A 20,119-nucleotide genomic window follows, 5' to 3' on the forward strand; every position below is an offset into this window, starting at 1 on the left:
GTTGGTGGTCTTTCCGTCTTCTACCGACTCCTCTCCGGCCTTGCTCCCCCAGCTCTCTCTGGGCTCTGTCCCCCAAATATTCCTACAGGTCACACAAGATCTGCCTGCAACCCTCTTATGGTTAAACTGCCAAAATCAAGACTGTCTGCTCACCTTCACTCCTTCATTCCTCTTTTATCCTGCCTCTGGAACAAACTCCCTCACTCTCCTCAATCTCACTCCTCCCTCCAGGTCTTTAAAACAGCTGTTCACCACCATCTCTTATCCTCCCCCATCCAAAACCTTGATCTTTTCTACCCCCGCTAATTTCACCCCAGATCCACTTTTTTGAAATACCAACTTCTTTCCTGGAAGTCCTTGCAGTGTCCTTGTGTTTTATACTTCTCCCACCCCCCTTCCCATGCCTCCTCCCCCCAAGCCCTCTCCCTCCTACAGATCTCTCGATGTCCCTGCTCTCAAATGTTGTTTGTGTCCTTCTCCCTCTGTCCCCATCTTGTCTTCCGCTCCCATTTATTATATGTTTTATGTGTCGGTTTGACTTTTTGTGATTAATGTTAGCTCTTTCACGAGCCTCGAGCTTGTATACAAAACCCCCCCCAAAAAACCCACAAAAAAACAGCTTGCCTGATTCAAGGCGCTCAAGCAAGTGCTGCCACGGAACGGAGTGCTCGGTAGTGCTTAACAACATGGCGGTCTCAATGGAAACGAAGTCACCGTGGTACTCGAACAAATGCTGTCCGGTCCGTCGTTTTCAGTTTCACTCGATCATCTTGTAACAACTTATCCAAACGAATTTGTTGCGTTAACAGCGACTCCATAATCATTCAAATTTAACAACTACGATTGATGATAAGAGATAAGTGGTGTATTTCAGTGTGTGTGTTGAAGCCTGGAGGATATCAAGGTACTTTGGATAGGAAAATGTATTTTCAGACTTGCAAATACAGTACAGACATTTGAGGAAGAGGAAGGGATAAAATCATTCAGGGCTCTAAGTTTAAACTCTGCAAAAATACCTCCTGTTTGACTCTGGCTTACCTCCTAAATCCTAGCCTTGTCTGGGTTCATGCTCCCAAGTCCCAACAAAAATCGAACATTTTCTTATCGCTCGGAGGAATTCGGGCAAAGTTGTGATTCGAACAGTTCACTGCACGACTTTTAAACTCTTCCTTGCCTACTTATTCATAAAACAGCCTCGAGTTTCCGAAAAGTGGTTACTAACCGGAAGCGTTGCTATGCTAGCTTAGAGTCACATGACCGGATGTCCGGATCTGTATTACCGCTGTTTGACATATTGTTGGCCCAAACCATTATATAACTTCAAACACCATTCAAACTCGGGAATATAAATTTTTGAGTTAAATATTTTGTACTCTGCAAATCACCACCTGCAATTATTTATTGCGTTATCCACGCGAACGCTTGTAAATGTTGTACGGTGTATAGTGAGGTGCGCTGTTGGCAAGGTTATTTTTACGTCTAGTTGTGACTTGTAAGTATTATCGTTATTTAAAGCAATATTTAAGGAGGAACAGACGTATATTAAGCCACAAAGGTAAAAATGCTGATCGCGTAATACAAGGAGATTTTAGGCAAAGACATTGCCATGGCAATCATGGAGGCCTGATGGACGCCTGAGTTGCAGCTTTTGGCCAATGTTGCAAAAACAGCAAATTCGACTGGTTTGTTAGTGTAGCATCCCAAGTCAAATGAGGAACGGTGGAAAGCAACAGCTCGAGCCCGAGAAGAAAAGAAACAAGTTTGGGTGCCCGGACGATGCTGCGAATGAAAATTGTGGTGGCAGGTGTGTGATTTACACCACGAGGACGCAAAGTGAATGCGCTGCTAATTTATTCAACAGACCTTGATGTACATACAGTATCTCATTAATATATGTGGTCTGCATATACAGTGATTCGGAAAAAAGCGCTTTAAGCAGTGGAAGTTAGACAGTAAAGGTGTATAACTCAATGGTTCCATATTTGCATCAGCTTTGGTTTAGGCAAAGAAAAGCCTTGATTGTTTTAACCTTCCTTTTATCACTCCTTTGTATAACTGACAGAGTACCCGCCCTACAAGCGATGTTGTTCCAAACATACATGTTCTTCTGACACATACCTTTTATTTGGGCGTTGTATAAGCTACTGACGGCTGCTTCAATATCTCCCGGAAAAATATATATAACCCGGGTTCCGTGCATAACGCAAAAAAACATGCCTACTGCTTCTAATTCTAAACAACTGCACTGGAAAACGTGGGGTCAGGAATACTGGAAAACGTGGGGACAGGGCTATTGCAAAGGGTGGGACTTGTAATACCGTCTCCCACCTGGAGGCGGCGCTACACGATAAACATTTACATAGAGAATCTGCTCAACCCCTCCTCCCCCAAGACCACCGGCAAAGAACGAAACACCCCTATACACTAACTGGGGTTATGCTGATCCTAACAAGTCTGGATGTAATCGGCTCAGAACTGTAGAAGGATTATCACGACAAAGAAGCAAGCAAAACACGTACAAAGACTGGTCCAATAATTTTCGCAAACATTCCTCCCAATTGTTTTGGGTTTTTCCAATATCGCGCCCATACCACGTGACCTGTGACGTCATAAGATTCACTAAAATATTCTACAGGAGGAGTCCCTCCTATGGTGAAAATTTCACGTCAATCGGACCGACTGTTGCCGAGAAAATGAATTTTTAAAATGCAGATGCGCATGTACCTACGTTCGACGTACGGACGGACCCGAATGCTTAATAGTCCAGTCAAAATGTGAATGGACCCGCCACTAATTGCAAGAGAAACGAAGTAATACTTTTCTGAGACCTTGATGTCTACTAAATATCTGCCCAAAATTATACTTAAATATATTGAGTGGAACATGGTTTTTCAGGTCCTTTCCAATTTGGGAACTTTTCGGACTACCGCAATGTTTGGAAATTAATTATATGACAATATCACTCTTAATAATACACCAAATCAACTCTAAACTATTTATTTAACCATGTTTGAATACACCACCACAACTATTTGTACCCAATGTCCTTCTGTCCGTTCACAATATTTAACACGTCACTTCGTCTCTTCCATGGTCACTATCATCAGCATCCTCGAAAACGTCCACTGATTCGTCTGCATTTGCACAAATACCTCTGCACTCCCTACATGCAAATGTGCAAGACAGCCCAAGTTTCCGACAACCACAACGTTTATCACTGCAACCACCCTTGCAAGAACACCTAACCAGCTTTAGGAGATAGTCTGGTGCTGCAGCGAGGTCAGAATGCATAGGGATCATCCTGGTGTCCATGATCCTCCATCCCCAGTCAAGCGGGTTGAGTTTGTGTCCTTTCCACTCCTGAACCTGTTGGAATACCCGTAGACTGTGATATTTGGAAGCTGAGCTCGTGGGCGGAAGTACCCGTGGGTGCAACGATGTTTTGTTTGTTGTCACCTTAGCATGAAATTTTGCTACCCTCAATTCGTTCAAATTGTCTGATGGTTTGCCTCCGTACACACAAACCATTGCTCTGTCTCCTGCAGCAATGACCTCATCCTGTGTTGACTCTTTATTGCCGAAAATTAGGGCCTCTTGCTGGAACATTTCATTGTCCTTGAACAGTTTGAGTCCAGTGCCTTTGCCGATCCCAAAGACCCTTGATGTCGTGTCGCATCCCAGGTACGCATGGATGAAGAGAATGTTTTCACAGACATACCTCTGCGCATGTTCACAAACGAAATGCAGTGTGGAGTTGATGCAGTCCAAGTCACTTGGACTGAGATCAATCATGGGCAGAAACATTATTGATGCCTCACCCGGATGTTCTCCCTTGTGTACCATCTGCATCATTCCTGTCCAAGAGGGCCGAGGTGATCGAACAGTAAGCGAAACCTTCCAGAGGAAGTCAACATTTGAGCTGATTTGTCTCAAGTCGGTACAGGCTGGAATCTTCTCGTAGAGAAAGGACTGCATTCCTCCACATGCTGATGTGAAAGGTCGTATATTGATTCGCCCCACTTGTGCGATGTCCTCTGCCGAGACAGCTCTACGGGCAATCTGAAGTGTCCGGACTGTTTTCGGGGTCACACTCGCAATAATGCCCATACCATGGAATGTGTTTCTCCCATTTAATGTGCAGATGTCATGGTCAACATTGTCCGCCACATATTGGATGAAATGTCCAGGGGTAAAACCAGGGATGTCTGTTCCACACGTGACTGCTGCGCTGCGCTCATACGTTTGCACCTCCGTGTATGAACAACTATACCCATGTGCAAAGAGCGTGTCTATGAGAAATCGAGAACCAAAATGGAAGTGCATTTGGATTCCAAGACCCACCAACAGTGGAGCTTGAAGGATCCTAGGCCTCATGGCTTGCATGATCGCCTGTCCCAGTGAGCAGATTTTTAAGTCTTTTCCTTTCCCCACAAACAGCATTTCGAGCAAGAGCTTTAGTGACTCAGGTAGGAACTTGGTTGCAGCATTGACAGTGGACATATCGAGAGTAGTCGGGTAAATGTCCTTATTTTGAGATACCTCTTTTATGTCACTTCTAATGAGATCAGCAGCTGTCTTGATCAGGCGCAACTTTTCTGTTTCAGGGTCACTTTCCTTTTGCTGACGATAGAAGTCATGAAGAATCGACGATGCCACACCCCTAAATGTCACAACATTTGATTTTCCATTAATGTCTGCAATTATGATCTTATCACCAAAGTGATTGAAAAGGTTATCCTTCATGTATGAAAAACCATGTGCATCACAGCCAGTGTCTACTAGGAAGTCCTCCACTTTTCCCAATTAAATCACTAATTGTGGTTAGTTCCTCATCATTTTCTTCAAGGTACTTTGCCACCTTCAGGAACGCTTCATGTCTGATCTGGTCCTTAGGTCGACCAAGCTTCTGCTTTTTTGATGAAGACGCCTCTTCCGATTGGAATTTGAGTGGTATCTGTTTCTTTGTATGAAAGTTAACACTGCACACCTTATGGTATACCGCATCTGCTGCGTGTAGATCGCCAACAAATGCCATTCTGCTCCTCACAGTACCCGACCAGTTGTCAGATCGATTTTCACAGTCAGCAGACACATGATTTTGGAAGTCGAATGTCTTAACCTGGATCAACATATGGTCCTTTTTCCTCCCCTGGTACTTGTCAGGATTACCACAGAAAAGACACTGAGTTCTGTAGTCAAATGCTGAATCCATTGAACGAAGGCACCTCCCTTTGTCTGCTTCAGACGAAACACGTTTTCGCTTCAGAGAAAGTTCAATGTCTCTCACATTGCAGAACACCCTACGACAATGTGTATGAACTGCCTGTCCTGGATGGACTTGGACTTCTTCACCACGCTCACGTCCAGCTTCTTCGATCCTCGTACAACCTTTATCCGTCAGTGTACTGGTTGGATCACTGGAGAGGGGTTTCTTACAGAAGACACAGTCGATATCACCCATGTTGCTGAAAAGAGAGGGAACTTAGGATTACATTTTATTCCCTGTGTTGTCCTACTATAAATGTATAGGTTCATAAAAATACAAAATTTGAACATGTTTATTATAAAATTAAATGTTAAAAAACAGCTTTTAAAAATAAAAATAAAACCTTAAACAATCATAAATTAAATATAATACGACTTACATTCACAATGACCACAGCGTTTAACTGTCCTCAGCACACTGATCAAATCTCTCACTGCAAGCGTCACTCCACCTCTCGTTCACGGCTCTCGTTCAATCTGAAAATAAAGTATGATCCACTCATTATAATTGAGTATAATTTTATGTATTTGTTCAGAGGATCGACAGGTTTCAGAAAAAAATAATTTTTTTTCTCTTGCAATTAGTGGTGGGTTAGGGGTAAAAGTTCACTAGAATGACTGGACTATAACCCTGCCTTTCGCTTCGGGAGCGCAGTGTAATTATTAGCCCGTCCACCATGATGTGGGAGATGGGGCTTTGTAATCACTTGTGCATGTGAGTGTGTCTGTCTGTCTGTCCGGGTCATCATTTTTTTTTTACCATTTGAGCTTTTGTCATCAAATTTTTGACAAATCCTTATGATGTGGATGTTGAGAAGGCAAATCAATAATTTGGTCAAAATGATTTTCAGAATCATTGGAATCTCCCGCGATGAAGCTATCTCTGAGGGCCTTTCACTCACTCACCGCAGGCAGGTAGGTGGTCTTTCTGTCTTCTACCGACTCCTCTCCGGCCTTGCTCCCCCAGCTCTCTCTGTGCTCTGTCCCCCAAATATTCCTACAGGTTGCACAAGATCTGCCAGCAAGCCTCTGATGGTTAAACTGCCAAAATCTCGACTCTCTGCTCACCTTCACTCCTTCATTCCTCTTTTCTCCCGCCTCTGGAACAAACTCCCACACTCCCTTCAATCCCACTCCTCCCTCCAGGTCTTTAAAACAGCTGTTCACCACCATCTCTTATCTTCCCCCATCCAAAACCTTGATCTTTTCTACCCCCGCTAATTCACCCCAGATCCACCTTGTTTGAAATTCCAACTTCTTTCCTGGAAGTCCTGGCAGTGTCCATATGTTTTATACCTCTCCCACCGCCCCCTTCCCATGCCCCCCCCCCAAAGCCCTCGCCCTCTCTCAGATCTCTCGATGTCTCCATGTCTCTCGGTCCCTGCTCTCAAATGTTGTGTTTGTGTCCTTCCCCCTCTCTCCCCATCTTGTCTAACGCTCCCGATGTTATATGTTTTATGTGTCGGTTTGTCTTTCTGTGTGATTAATGTTCGCTCTTTCACGAGCCTCGATCTTGTATACGAAAAAAAAAAAAAAAAAAAAAAAAAGGTCAATGGTCAGCATCACATAAAATCGTCAATTTTCATCCAATTGACTTGAAATTCGAGCAGGGTTTGCATATTGTATCACTGAGCCTATCCTTGAGGTCAAAAGGTCGAGGTCACTCAAAATCGTCAATTTTATTTTTTGCTGTTTTCGTCATGTTTAGCAAACGGGAGAAATCTGAATACAAAGCAGACGCGGACAGGCTTTGCATTTCCAGATGCTTTCGAATTAATTAATACATTCTTGTTAAAACCAATGACTGTCTATAAATTACTTTCTCAACCTCAATGCTGCTGTTATGCTGGTCGTTTTTAAATGGATTCAAACATAAATGGGGATCATCTGAAACTTTATTCCTTTATTCCAATACATTCCTTTATTGTTCATTTTGCTAAAATATATAAATTGATTTTGTTCCCTCTGTACAATATTGTCCAAATCTATTTCTTCAAATCTAATTACTGAAACTTTGATTTGTATTCTCGTAAGTCGCGCGCGCTTGGATTACTGCAGCTCATTGTTCTTCTTCTTTCGTATGCAGCACAAGGCTGCTGAGTAGCATCATTGGTTGAGGGCATGGCTGTGCCACTGATGGTTGGAGAAGGAATTTGTTAATGGTGTCAGTGATGGGTCACCTCCACTTCGCGAAGAACACTGAGTGGTCTTTAACATCCATGAACTATTGCCAGCTGACGGGACACCATTTTAACGAAGGACTGCACACACATTGATGAATCCCACTGCCTGTGAAACACATGGATGACAGTCTACAGCTGGGCTGAGATTTTAACCCAGGCTAGACAGTTTGGAGGGCCAGTGTGCGTACCTCTATGCCTTCCTGCCAGCCCAGCTCATTGTTAGCAAGCCAGCTTACATGCTTCTCTCATGTGCCCACAGCTTATGCAGACTGTAATAGTCGCCAGGTTTGTAGTTCCTGGACTACTGGCGTGACACTTTCAGCGACTGAGCATTCTTCAGATGTGCTCCGCAACTATGGAATTCGTTTCCTTTTGAAAATTTGCAGCTTCATGTCTTAAAACATCATTATATACACCTTTTCTTCATTTTTACATTTCTTACGTCTTCTTTCTTTTGTGAAGCACTCGTGAAGAGAGTTTCGCTGCATCGGAAATTAATTATTTCTGCTGAGTCTGTAGTCATCTTCTGTCATTCCAACTGCTGACTTCGGAAGGAGCTTAACAGCTGATAGTTTGGCTCACTGTTATCATTTTAATGATCAGCTGGACATATTAACATGAGCTGCTGACTGCCGCTGATTCATGAAAAATATTACTATTAGGGCGTGAGCTTAATAAGTTCTGATCTTTTGTTTTGGTGCTCAGCTGCTGGCCTATCCAGCAGGCACAGAGACCATTCATTGTCTTTCATAATATGTCTTTTTTGTGGATATACAGTCACGTGAAAAAGTAAGTACACCCCATGTAAAGTTTTGACTTTTTCAACATATTTCAACATACAGCTATTTGATCTTCATTTCAACAATATTGATAGATAAAGGTGATATAATATAACAAATATCATGAAACATTTACATTTTGTAGTCCATTGTATCTATCTATAATTCCAGCAATCTCTGTGTGTCTGTCTGTGTGTCTGTGTGTCTGTGTGTCTGTGTGTTTGTCTGTGACCGCTGTTTCTCGACAACCACGGGTCCGATATACTTGAAACTTGCCAGGTATATTGCTGGGGACCCGAGGATGTGCCTTTTCAAGGTTTCATATTAATCGGACAATTACTTACCGAGATATGTCCAAAAAACGCTTCAACCAATCAGAGAGCAGCGAGCTATCACGTGTGCCGAACGTGGCGATCAGACTCTGCCTCGGACGGCACATTTGACAGCGTATTCATTTATTTCACGTTGGAAAACTATGTTGCCGTTAAACTATGTTTTGAAACGAATTCAAACTGCGATTAAATTAAAACGATTCATCCTAACTGCGATTTGCGAACTTCCGGACAGTGACGACTTATCTTCCGGCAGCCAATCACAGAACGCTCTGTTGCGTAGGCGTGGCCGATGTGAGACGAGCGGAGCTGAGCGCGTTACGAGCTGACCGCCATTACGGTACGTAATTCGATTTCTTATGCGCATTATTTCTCCCAATTCAGTCAGAGCGAAGGGCGGAAGCGAAGAGCGTTGCTTTTTTTGTTTACGGGCGTACGGGCGGGGTAGAGCGTACGGGTAGCGTTTTTTTTTTTTTTTGGCCACGGAACGGGCACCCACGTACGGGCAATGCCCTAGTAATTTAAATAAACATAAATGCAAATTTCGCATGTGGAAAAAGTAAGTACACCCCAACATTTATCACTACTTCAAATACCTAAAATTAGAATTAGGTGCACCAGCTCAGGTGCAAATGATTACAACATCGTTAGAGAGGATCTTGGAGGAACCTGTCTTATTTAAACCTCAGACATTTAGTTTGGTTTGCTCTTTGTTGTTGAAGTGTGCGGCGTCACCATGCCTAGATCAAAAGAGCTCTCTGAGGCCTTCAGAAAGAAGGTTATAGATGCCCACGACTCTGGGAATGGATTTAAAAAGATCTCCAAACAATTATTAAATCAATCATTCGACTGCCCGGAAGATCATCTACAAGTGGAGAAGATTCCAAACAACTGCCCACTTGTTCAGGCCAGGCCGCCTCAGCAAGTTCAGCCCGAGGGCAGACCACAAGATGCTGAAAGAAGTCTCGATGAACCCCAGAATGTCATCACGGGACCTACAGGTAGCTCTTGCCACTGTTGATGTCAAAGTGCACGAGGCAAAGTTGATGCCTTTGCTGTCCAGAAAGAACATCAGGGCAAGACTAAAGTTTGCCAATGAATACCTAGGCAAAGACCAGCACTTCTGGAACAATGTGCTCTGGACAGATGAGTCAAAGGTAGAGCTATTTGGCCACAGTACCAGAAGACATGTTTGGCGAAAACCAAAGACAGCATTTGACCACAAGAACCTGATACCAACTGTAAAGCACGGTGGTGGAAATATTATGGTTTGGGGCAGCTTTGCTGCATCAGGGCCTGGGCAGCTCACCATCATATAATCCACTATTAATTCTTCATTGTACCAGAGGGTGCTTGAGGATAATGTGAGGCCATCTGTTGGAAAGTTGAAGCTCAACCGAAGGTGGACCTTGCAACATGACAATGACCCGAAACATACCAGTAAATCCACCAAGGAATGGCTGAAAAGAAAGAAATGGAGGGTTCTGGAATGGCCAAGTCAAAGCCCGGATCTAAATCCCATTGAGATGTTGTGGGGGGATTTGAAACGAGCTGTGCATGCAGGAAACCCCTCAAACATCGCACAGCTGAAAGAATTCTGCATGGAGGAGTGGGCAAAAATTTCTCCCAGTCGATGTCAGAGACTGGTAGACATTTATAAGAAATGCCTACTTGAGGTTGTTTCTGCCAAAGGGGGCAATACCACCTATTCGAGCCATGGGTGTACTTACTTTTTCCACATGTGAAATTTGCAGTTATGTTTATTTAAATTACTAGGGCATGCCCGTACTATATATATATCTAAAATTATATCCCCCCCCCTCTATTTACATGAAATGGTTTGGTCCATTCGCAAAGCCAAAGCGAACGGCTTGCGAGTACGGTGACAATCCCCCCCCTCTATTTACATGAAATGGTTTGGTCCATTCGCAAAGCCAAAGCGAACGGCTTGCGAGTACGGTGACAATCCCCCCCCCTCTATTTACATGAAATGGTTTGGTCCATTCGCAAAGCCAAAGCGAACGGCTTGCGGAGTTTGGTAAATAAATCGCCATAGCTCGGTAACTACTTCTCCGATTAATATGAAACCTTGAAAAGGCACATCCTCGGGTCCCCAGCAATATACCTGGCAAGTTTCAAGTATATCGGACCCGTGGTTGTCGAGAAACAGCGGTCACAGACACACAGACACACACACATACACACACACATACACACACACATACACACAGAGATTACTGGAATTATAGATAGATACAATGGACCACAACATGTAAATGTTTCATGATATTTTATATTGTTACGGGACCGTGGCGAGGATGTTGTTTGCCGAGCGGATGGCCGCCGCGCCCGAACAGTTACCCCGACTAACCCGATTCCTGAACGTTGGCCGAATCGCGCCACAGATATTCAATGGGGAAAAGACTAAGACGAAGGATGTAAAGAAGAAAGAAAGGCAAAGGGTAAGAAATACAAATATGATTTATTTACTATTTACACAATTGAAAGAAACCAAGGAAGAAGGAAGGATAAGAAAATAAAATACAGAAGAGGAAAGGTGACACAGTGAAATGCTAGCTTATCTATACAGGCTTAATTAACCCAGGGACAGAACAAACAAAGACAGACTCATGCGGGGAATGATGACAGGAATGGCAGGAGGTGGATGGCTGGAGGGAGAGGACGAAAACTGGAACCGGAGTACAGCCAGGCCGGGAGTGAGCAGCCACCACCCCCCCCCTGGTCGATCGGCACGTTTAGCAGCCGCCGTTCCTTCGCAGCCACGGACGAAAACTGCCGTCGAAGCTCAAAGCTGTGGTGGTTTAAAGCTGCGGTGGTTGTACTTGTTCTCAGGCTTGGCACTTGGCACTTGTTCTCTCTGACTCCCTCTCTTCCTCTCTTGCTTCGCCCTGACTCCCTCTTTCTGCTTCTTTCTCCCTCTCTCTCTCTTGCTCTCTTCGCTTCGCTTCGCCCTCCTCGCGCACTTCTTCTCAACGGCTTCCGCGCGCGCTCTTTATAACGCCGCGGGCAAATCAAGCCACCGGCCTCTAGAACACGCCCATCGGTGAGCTCGCCTCGGCCCTGATTGGTCGGCACGGCCCTCTGGCTCCACCCTTGATGACGAGGGGCGGGCACGCCCAGGATTCGGCAGCTCCTCCCCCTCCTTCTCCGAGCCTACCTCGTGGCGAATGGAGTCGCAGAGGGAACAGTTGGCAATTGCGGCTTTGGGAATGGGAATGAAAGGGGATCTATCTATTTGAATTCGGTGCAATGGAGTGTCAATTAATGGAAGACAAGGCCTTACCCTACTACACAGAATAAGGAAATAACTCTCAACAAGGGGGAAATCTATGATTGGCTAACATGAGTGTTTATGAAATAACTACGGAACGACCTTTGACCTTTATACCCAACTGGAGGCAGGAGGGTCCAGAATAAAGCAATCAAAAAAAACACAATCATATCCACAACACTGCACCCTCCTCCTCTTAGGCACGTCCTGGGCCTATGAACTTTTACCTTTCGTGTGGCACGTAGGTATAGTTCCCTCTACATTTAACCTGACCCTGAGTGTGACAGTTTTAAAACATAGATAAATATGTCCCGCTGCTCCATTGCACCCTGCCTAACAGATTCACGCCCACAGCTAACCGAATTGCGGAATTATTTTCAAACTAAACATGAACGGTGGGGGAGCGTTATTTACAATGACTCTACTTTATTTACAAAATGCAACCCAGGACCTGTGATCGTTCTCTTGGGGGGGGGAAGACAGTCTGCCCTGCATCGATGCACCATGAAAGCACCCACAACGCACCAATACACCCTCAAGCACCAATCGGTGCATAGTCACCACAGTTCAATAAAAATAAAAACAACAAACCCTGGTGCTGGTCTTGCTCTTCGGCCCCCTCTGCTGGCTAATGCTCTCTTCCTGATGTTGTCTTTCTTTCATTTTCTTACTGGTGGCCTATTGGTGGAAATAAACCTGCACAGAACGTGTCCATTGTTTTGATTTATTTATGGCCCACAGGGCCGACTATGTGTGGTTCACCTGTGCGGCATAGGTGCCCTGTGACCAAGGTCCGCCAGCAAGATCTCGGGCCCTCATGGCCGGTTCCAGCAGAGGGGCCATGCCCCAACCCATGGGGTCCATAAGTGGTGCTCAGCCACAGACATGTGGTCCATAATGTGGTGCATCGATGCAGACAGCTGGTTCTGGGAGTCCCGGGCGCACAATGGCGGGCTCCCGCACGCCCCCCTCGGCGCTCAGTGGCGCACAGTCCTCGGTGGGAGACAAAAGGGGGGGAAAGACAGATGAGCGAGGGGTAAGGTCACAAGGGTACACATCAAACAAGGTAATGCAAGACGAGGTGCGTACAGAGAGCAAAGTGAGAAATCTCGTCCCTACCGTATGTCACCCCCCCCCCCCCCCCCTGTTACCTACTCTACCCTTGCCCTTACCCCACATTTACAAAATCTACACATTTAGAAATTCGTCACTACGTCTCGTCTTCCCCACATTTCCCCTACTCCAAATTCGTTGGTTCAATCCCTTTAAGCCAAAATTTGCCATCACCCAATTCATCATCAATCCTCATAAGGAGGAAGAGATGGAACATCAGCACAATGTCACACCCACGTCATGATGCGTCTCACAATCCAAACATCTGCACAATAAAAATAATAAAACATGGCATGGTGTGGAGTTACGTCACCTCAGGTGAGTGGATGTAGATGGTGCGAGGAGACTTCAATCCTAACTATCCTCTAAATGACTTTAACACACTTTACACTACCCGGGGTCTTTCCCTGCCAAACCATTGGCAATCTTACTCTATGTGGTTTTAAAAACCAAATTCCCATTGACCAAACTGTGGTGCTTCTCAATTTGGGGTCTCACTCCCCCGATTCAACTCCCTGTGCCCTTGCACAATTTCTGGACTGGGTCGTGTAGCTCTCCCAGCAGGTCTACCCACCTGCACACCTCCACCACTGCAGTTGCCTCCGAGCTTACCTGCTCCTTACCCTAACCTATCTACCTGGGGAAGGCCCTCTGGCGCTCTCCCCACTCGGTGCCCTCTGGCACTGGGCTACCCGGGTCCGTCCTCCGGATCCTCGGGCCCCATCCACAACTCTACCGGCTCCCAGAGCCCACCTGCGGCCTCACCTGGCCGACATCCTCACAGTGGTGGAGTGCCCAACCAACTATACACACAAACAGGCTACACGCCCAGCCATTTCCACAACACTAATGCACCCATCCAAACACCATTCTTTCACCTCGCACCACAGATGCCAATATCCAACCACAATTTACCTGTACACTCTACCTAACACTTAAACTACCCTCCCCGGGTATTCGTGATGGGGGTCCACTCTTCCCCCATTCACACCTTCGCACCATCCACTCCACTCCACAGTTTCCACCATACTCACTCCATGACCATCCATTCCAATACTCCAGATACTCCACACAACCATTCTCCATACACCTGTTCTCCATTCACCTGTTGTTGCACATCTGTGCAATCACACCTGGTGCCACCTGCACCCTCCTTCCTTCCTGGACCATTCGGTCAACACAACACACATCACCATCACTCCCTCATACACTGCTCCATCCACCTGTTCAGTTGCACACCTGTGCAATCACACTACAACTCACAATCATTTACTCATACCCTGCTCAATACACTTGAATACACCTCCAACACTCACACGGCATCATCTGAACTACCTGGTGCCCTGCTAACTTAGTGCTCCCCGTCTTCCCTTTAAACTAAGCACATACCACGTCATTATCATCCACTCTAATCTACCTGCGTCCCCACTACAGGAATCATTGTCACTACCTAACCTTAACGTTAGCTAAGGTCATCTTCTCTAGATCCCTATCATTATCCTAACCCTCCCGGGCTAGTTTTCACTGCCATAAACCCCATAAATCTATTGCTCCTTTGCCCCCGTTGTGAGAGATGGCAGAGTTGCCATCCCACCACATCGGGCATCTTCCACTACCAATTTTGCACACCAAATTCCAGCTAATTAAAAATTTGCCAATCACTGCCAATCATCACTCTGCCAATCCTTTGCCAATCATCAAATTTTGCTTTTTTTCTAATTTCGGGTCCAAACACTATCCTCATCATTACAGTCTGCTTTATCTGAGACTCGGTGCGTCATGACATCATTAAACTCGGCTTTGCAATGAATTCGGGTGGTTTGGTCGCCTGCAGGTTGAATCCGTCCGGCTTTCACGACTCTGGGGAGGAGGCATGCTCAGGCCGAGGTTCCACGCATCATCGCGGCTCGGAACCTTGCGGTCCCGGGTCCGATGGCTCAATCTCGCCCGGTCGGAACCCCGCCCCCGCCACCAGGGGGCACCGGTCCGCTTCCTCCTCCTCACCCTTGAACCGGACCGGTCGCCTCGCCCGACAAGGCCCGGACTCGACCGTGCAGGGCAGGGCCAAGCCCGAATCGGCAACGACGCTTCGAAGAGAAGCGACGCAGCATCGATCCGCGCCGGGCCTGGCATCCAACAAAGCGCACCGCGCCCCGAGTGCTCGCATCGGCTATCCGTCGCCCTAAACGCTGCCCCGTTCAACGTCGATGCTTTACTCGCATGCCCACACGCACACGCGACCCTTTTGACACTCACAAAACCCGGCGTTCCAACGCCGTCCGTACATTCCACACACTCCGTCCATTCCACCAACGCACTCCCTGTTACACACCACACCTCTCGTGCACACTCGCCGTTCGCACACCTCCTTAACACACCTCGTGCACCGTCTTGCGCACTCTCCCTCGGTACGTACTCCGTACCACTCACCATGGGCGTGCACTCTTGCATCCACCCACTAACGCGCTCAGATGGGCTCTCCCACACCCGCGCCACAACCAACTCAGGTGTGCTTTCTCGCACACCCTCGCCGTTCATCCCATACGTGCATCCTCGCACCCGCTCCTCCTCCAACTCACTCTCCAGGTCACTCTCACCCTCGCACGTACACTCCGTCATGCATTCCCGCTCACACTCTGTCCTCCCCGACGTGCATTCTCGCTCGCACTCGGTTTCACACTCGCGCTTCGTAACACGCTCACTCCTTGACGCACACTTTTTTTTCACAAGCGCGCCATTTCCACTCACACGGGACCCTTCACCAACGCCCGGGTGCCATATTGACCCCAATCGCGCGACAATTCTCTCCACGCCAAACCCCCTTTTACAAAATCTCCCGGCACCACATGCAGCCCGTCTCACCTTCGGGGTTCTTCTTCCTCCCTGCACCAACACCTGCAAATCTTTATAAGGATTATTAAGCACAGCATCGTGATGTGAGCACGGACTTTGTACATAATCCATTTCTCCCTGCAATGCCCGGGCTACCTCCGTCGTCTCTTCAATTTCAATTATACCCATTATTTCTTTTTCTTTATTCACCACGACGACCGCTGGCTTTAATAAAATTCCCTCTTCTACCTCAACGGTCGCCGGCTGCCCCATACCCCGGGTCGCGATTTCTACCCCGGTCCAGTTACCTGTGCTTTTCTCAACTTCGTTCAACCAGTGCTCCTTGACCCGCTTTACCTCCTCGTGCACCCGTGGGACCTGCTCGCTCAACCTGCGGTTAACCTCCTTCTCAGCCTCCCTTACCTCGTATGCGGCTCTGTCCCTCACCATTCCCTCAGTTATTTCTTCAATTTTATTACTCAATTTGTTTAGACCATCATTCTCCCGTTTCATTTCCGCCATGAATTGGGCCATGAAGGCTTGCATGTACTCTGGCATCTCGGGCTCGGCTGCCGCGACCACGGGCGCGGCTACGTTTGGTGCCGCTACACCCACGTGCGCGAGGGCGCCATTTTGCGCACCTGATACTCCCTCAACCACCTCCTCATTGCTCTCCTCCATTTCTTCCCTCTGGTCCCGGGTTACCCCAAACCCCTCTTCTAGTTCCCCCACCTGCATCCCTTCGCCTTGACTAGCCATGGCGCGATTTCAAATTTTGGATTTTTCTAAAACAAAACAAAACAGAATTTCGGCCGCTCGTAATTTTGAGCGCGTTAAGCGCGCTTCGGGTCCAATCCCACTCCTGACACCAATTGTTACGGGACCGCGGCGAGGATGTTGTTTGCCAAGCGGATGGCCGCCGCGCCCGAACAGTTACCCCGACTAACCCGATTCCTGAACGTTGGCCGAATCGCGCCACAGATATTCAATGGGGAAAAGACTAAGACGAAGGATGTAAAGAAGAAAGAAAGGCAAAGGGTAAGAAATACAAATATGATTTATTTCCTATTTACACAATTGAAAGAAACCAAGGAAGAAGGAAGGATAAGAAAATAAAATACAGAAGAGGAAAGGTGACAGTGAAATGCTAGCTTATCTATACAGGCTTAATTAACCCAGGGACAGAACAAACAAAGACAGACTCACGCGGGGAATGATGACAGGAATGGCAGGAGGTGGATGGCTGGAGGGAGAGGATGAAAACTGGAACCGGAGCACGGTCAGGCCGGGAGTGAGCAGCCGCCGCCCCCCCTGGTCGATCGGCATGTTTAGCAGCCGCCGTTCCTTCGCAGCCACGGACGAAAACTGCCGTCGAAACTCAAAGCTGTGGTGGTTTAAAGCTGCGGTGGTTGTACTTGTTCTCAGGCTTGGCACTTGGCACTTGTTCTCTCTGACTCCCTCTCTTCCTCTCTTGCTTCGCCCTGACTCCCTCTTTCTGCTTCTTTCTCCCTCTCTCTCTCTCTCTTGCTCTCTTCGCTTCACTTCGCCCTCCTCGCGCACTTCTTCTCAACGGCTTCCGCGCGTGCTCTTTATAACGCCGCGGGCAAATCAAGCCGCCGGCCTCTAGAACACGCCCATCGGTGAGCTCGCCTCGGCCCTGATTCGTCGGCACGGCCCTCTGGCTCTACCCTTGATGACGAGGGGCGGGCACGCCCAGGATTCGGCAGCTCCTCCCCCACCTTCTCCGAGCCTACCTCGTGGCGAATAGAGTCGCGGAGGGAACAGTTGGCAATTGCGGCTTTGGGAATGGGAATGAAAGGGGATCTATCTATTTGAATTCGGTGCAATGGAGTGTCAATTAATGGAAGACAAGGCCTTACCCTACTACACAGAATAAGGAAATAACTGTCAACAAGGGGGAAATCTATGATTGGCTAACGTGAGTGTTTATGAAATAACTACGGAACGACCTTTGACCTTTATACACAACTGGAGGCAGGAGGGTCCAGAATAAAGCAATCAAAAAAAACACAATCCTCATATCCACAACAATATATTGTTGCGGAAATGAGGACTGTATTTTTTTGATTGTGTGCTGTATTATTATTATTATTGTTTATTCTGCGCCCCCCTACCTCCGGAGCTGTGTAAAGGTGAAAGGGCATCCCATAATTAGTCCACAAGCATACACATCAGCCAAATAATAGAATACCCCTGTTTGATAGTTATCTCTTATTCTGTGTTTTAGGGTAAGGCTGTGTCTCCCATTAATTGAAGTACTCCATTGCACCAGTGAAAGAGAATAGATCCCCTTTCATTCCCATCCCCAAAATCCCCATTTCTTTTACATCCCCTCTGGTGATTGCCAACCCTCGATTGCCAAATTACCTCCCCTCCAATAACCGCCATTGACCATGAGGCAGGGTCGGAGAAGAAAGGCGTGTCTCCACCTCGTCATAGAGGGGCAGAGGGACGTGCCCGCCCGTCGTCATCAAGGGCGGCGCGAGAGGGTCGCGCGACCAACCAGGGCCGAGGTGAGCACCCCGATGGGCGTGTCAAAAAGGCCGGCGGCTTAATCGCCGGAGGCGCTATAAAAGGCGCGCACGCAAAAGTGAGTGGAGAGAGTTGTGAGGAGTCAGTCAGTGGAGTCGGTGGTCAGTTGGTTGCGTTGGTTGCGGTGAGGAGTCGGTGGTGGTGGTCAGTTGGTTGCGTTGGTTGCGGTGAGGAGTCGGTGGTAAAGAGTGAGTGGACCAAGAACGAGTTGAGGGTTTGGACCAGACGAGTCGGACAAGGCCTGGCAAAGCACGCGACGTCCACAGCAGCCACAACAGCAGCTTGGGGGCCTGAACGGCGGTTTGGAGCAGGGCCGTGGAGGAACGGCGGCTGCTAGACGCGCCGGTTGAGCTGCGGGACCCCCTTGGACCTTCCTCTCCCTCCAGCCATCCACCTCCTGCCTTTCCATCCTTCTTGTGTACGTGAGTTTGTTCTGTTTGTTCTGTCCTGGGTTAATTAAGTCTGTATAAGCTAGTATTTTCACTGTGTCACCTGCGTCTTATGTGCTTGTAAATAAACGTGACTGCTTTCTTTTTGCTTATGTGTGTAAATAGTCAATAAATTTAGTAGTATTTCCAACCTTTTTGTCTTCTTCTTCTTCTTCACATCCGTGTCGCCTTTGTCTTTTCCCTATTGAATAGCTGCGGTGCGATCCGGCCAACGTTTGGGTGGAATCGGGTGAGTCGGGGATCCTGTAACGGTCGCGGTTGCACCATCCGCTCGGCCCATCATAACATCTAAACCGCGATCAGTAACAATTGGTGTCTGGGAGTGAGATTCGGGGCCCGAACCAAATTTTTAAAACATCAAAAAAAAAAAAAAAAAAAATTGGTCAAAATTAGGAGCGGCCGAAATTTGTTTTGTTTTACAAAACCTGAACTTTGAAATCGCGCCATGGCTGGTCAAGGCGACGGGATGCCGGTGGGTGAGCTAGAAGAGGGGTTAGGAGTAACCCAGGATCAAATGGAGGGGAGCAATGAGGAGGCGGTTGAGGGAGTATCAGGCGCGCAAAATGGCGTGCTCGCGCACGTGGTTGAAGAGTCCCAAAATAGCGGCGCAGTGGAGGGCGAGCCCGCGGTGGCGGCTAGGGACGCTGGGCAAACTGGGTTTGACCTCAGATTATTCTTGACCCAACTGAATGCAAAAATGGATAGGATGGGGGGCCAAATGGGGGTAATGAGGGACGAAGCGAGGAGTACCGGTGAGGGATTAAAACATGGGTTAACGGGGGTGGAAAATAGAATGGCTGCGCAGGAGAATCAGTTAGAGGGGGTGAAAAATGGGTTAATGGGGTTAGAAAATAGGATGGAGGACAAATTGCGGGAAATAGGGGAACAATCTGCCCGGGAAATCAAACGAATGGGGAACCAGATAGAGGAGGTGCAAATCGGGTTAGAAAGTAAACTGGATGCTCAGAGGGATGAATTGGGACAGATGAGGGTGGCATCTACAAAAGAAATGGGGGAGATGAAAGAGGGGATACGACGAGGTGTGAGTGAGGAGGTCTCGGGGCTACGCGAGGAGGTAAAGCGAGGTGAGAAGCGTATGGAGAAAGAGGTGAGAAATAATACGGCTAGGTTACAAGGGGGAATAGAAGATCTGACGGAGGAGGTGGAACAGCTGACGGAGGGACAAAAAGAACTAGTGGAGCAGGTTCAAAAGAACACTGCGGTACTAGGAGGGTTAAAGGCGACACAAAAAGAAATTAAAAACGAATTAATAGCGACACAGAAGGAATGTCAGATGGTACGTGAGGGACTGACAATGAGG

General features: G+C 47.4%; 1 protein-coding gene across 2 annotated transcripts in view; it reads left to right on the forward strand.

Annotated features, from left to right (window-relative positions):
• The first annotated feature begins 1,590 nt into the window (after positions 1-1,590).
• The window catches only part of LOC137434233 (intraflagellar transport protein 27 homolog), a 91,536-nt gene continuing 73,007 nt past the window's right edge, over positions 1,591-20,119 (forward strand). The window contains exon 1 of one of the 2 annotated variants that reach the window (XM_068127031.2): positions 1,591-1,804. In XM_068127031.2, the coding sequence (XP_067983132.2) occupies positions 1,777-1,804 (28 nt within the window). In that variant the 5' untranslated portion in view covers positions 1,591-1,776. The remainder of the gene's footprint in view (positions 1,805-20,119) is intronic. The other variant, XM_068127032.2, reaches the window with a different exon arrangement.

The sequence above is a fragment of the Myxine glutinosa genome, chromosome 10, assembly GCF_964187855.1.
Source record: "Myxine glutinosa chromosome 10, kmMyxGlut1.1, whole genome shotgun sequence".
Lineage (NCBI taxonomy): Eukaryota > Metazoa > Chordata > Myxini > Myxiniformes > Myxinidae > Myxine > Myxine glutinosa.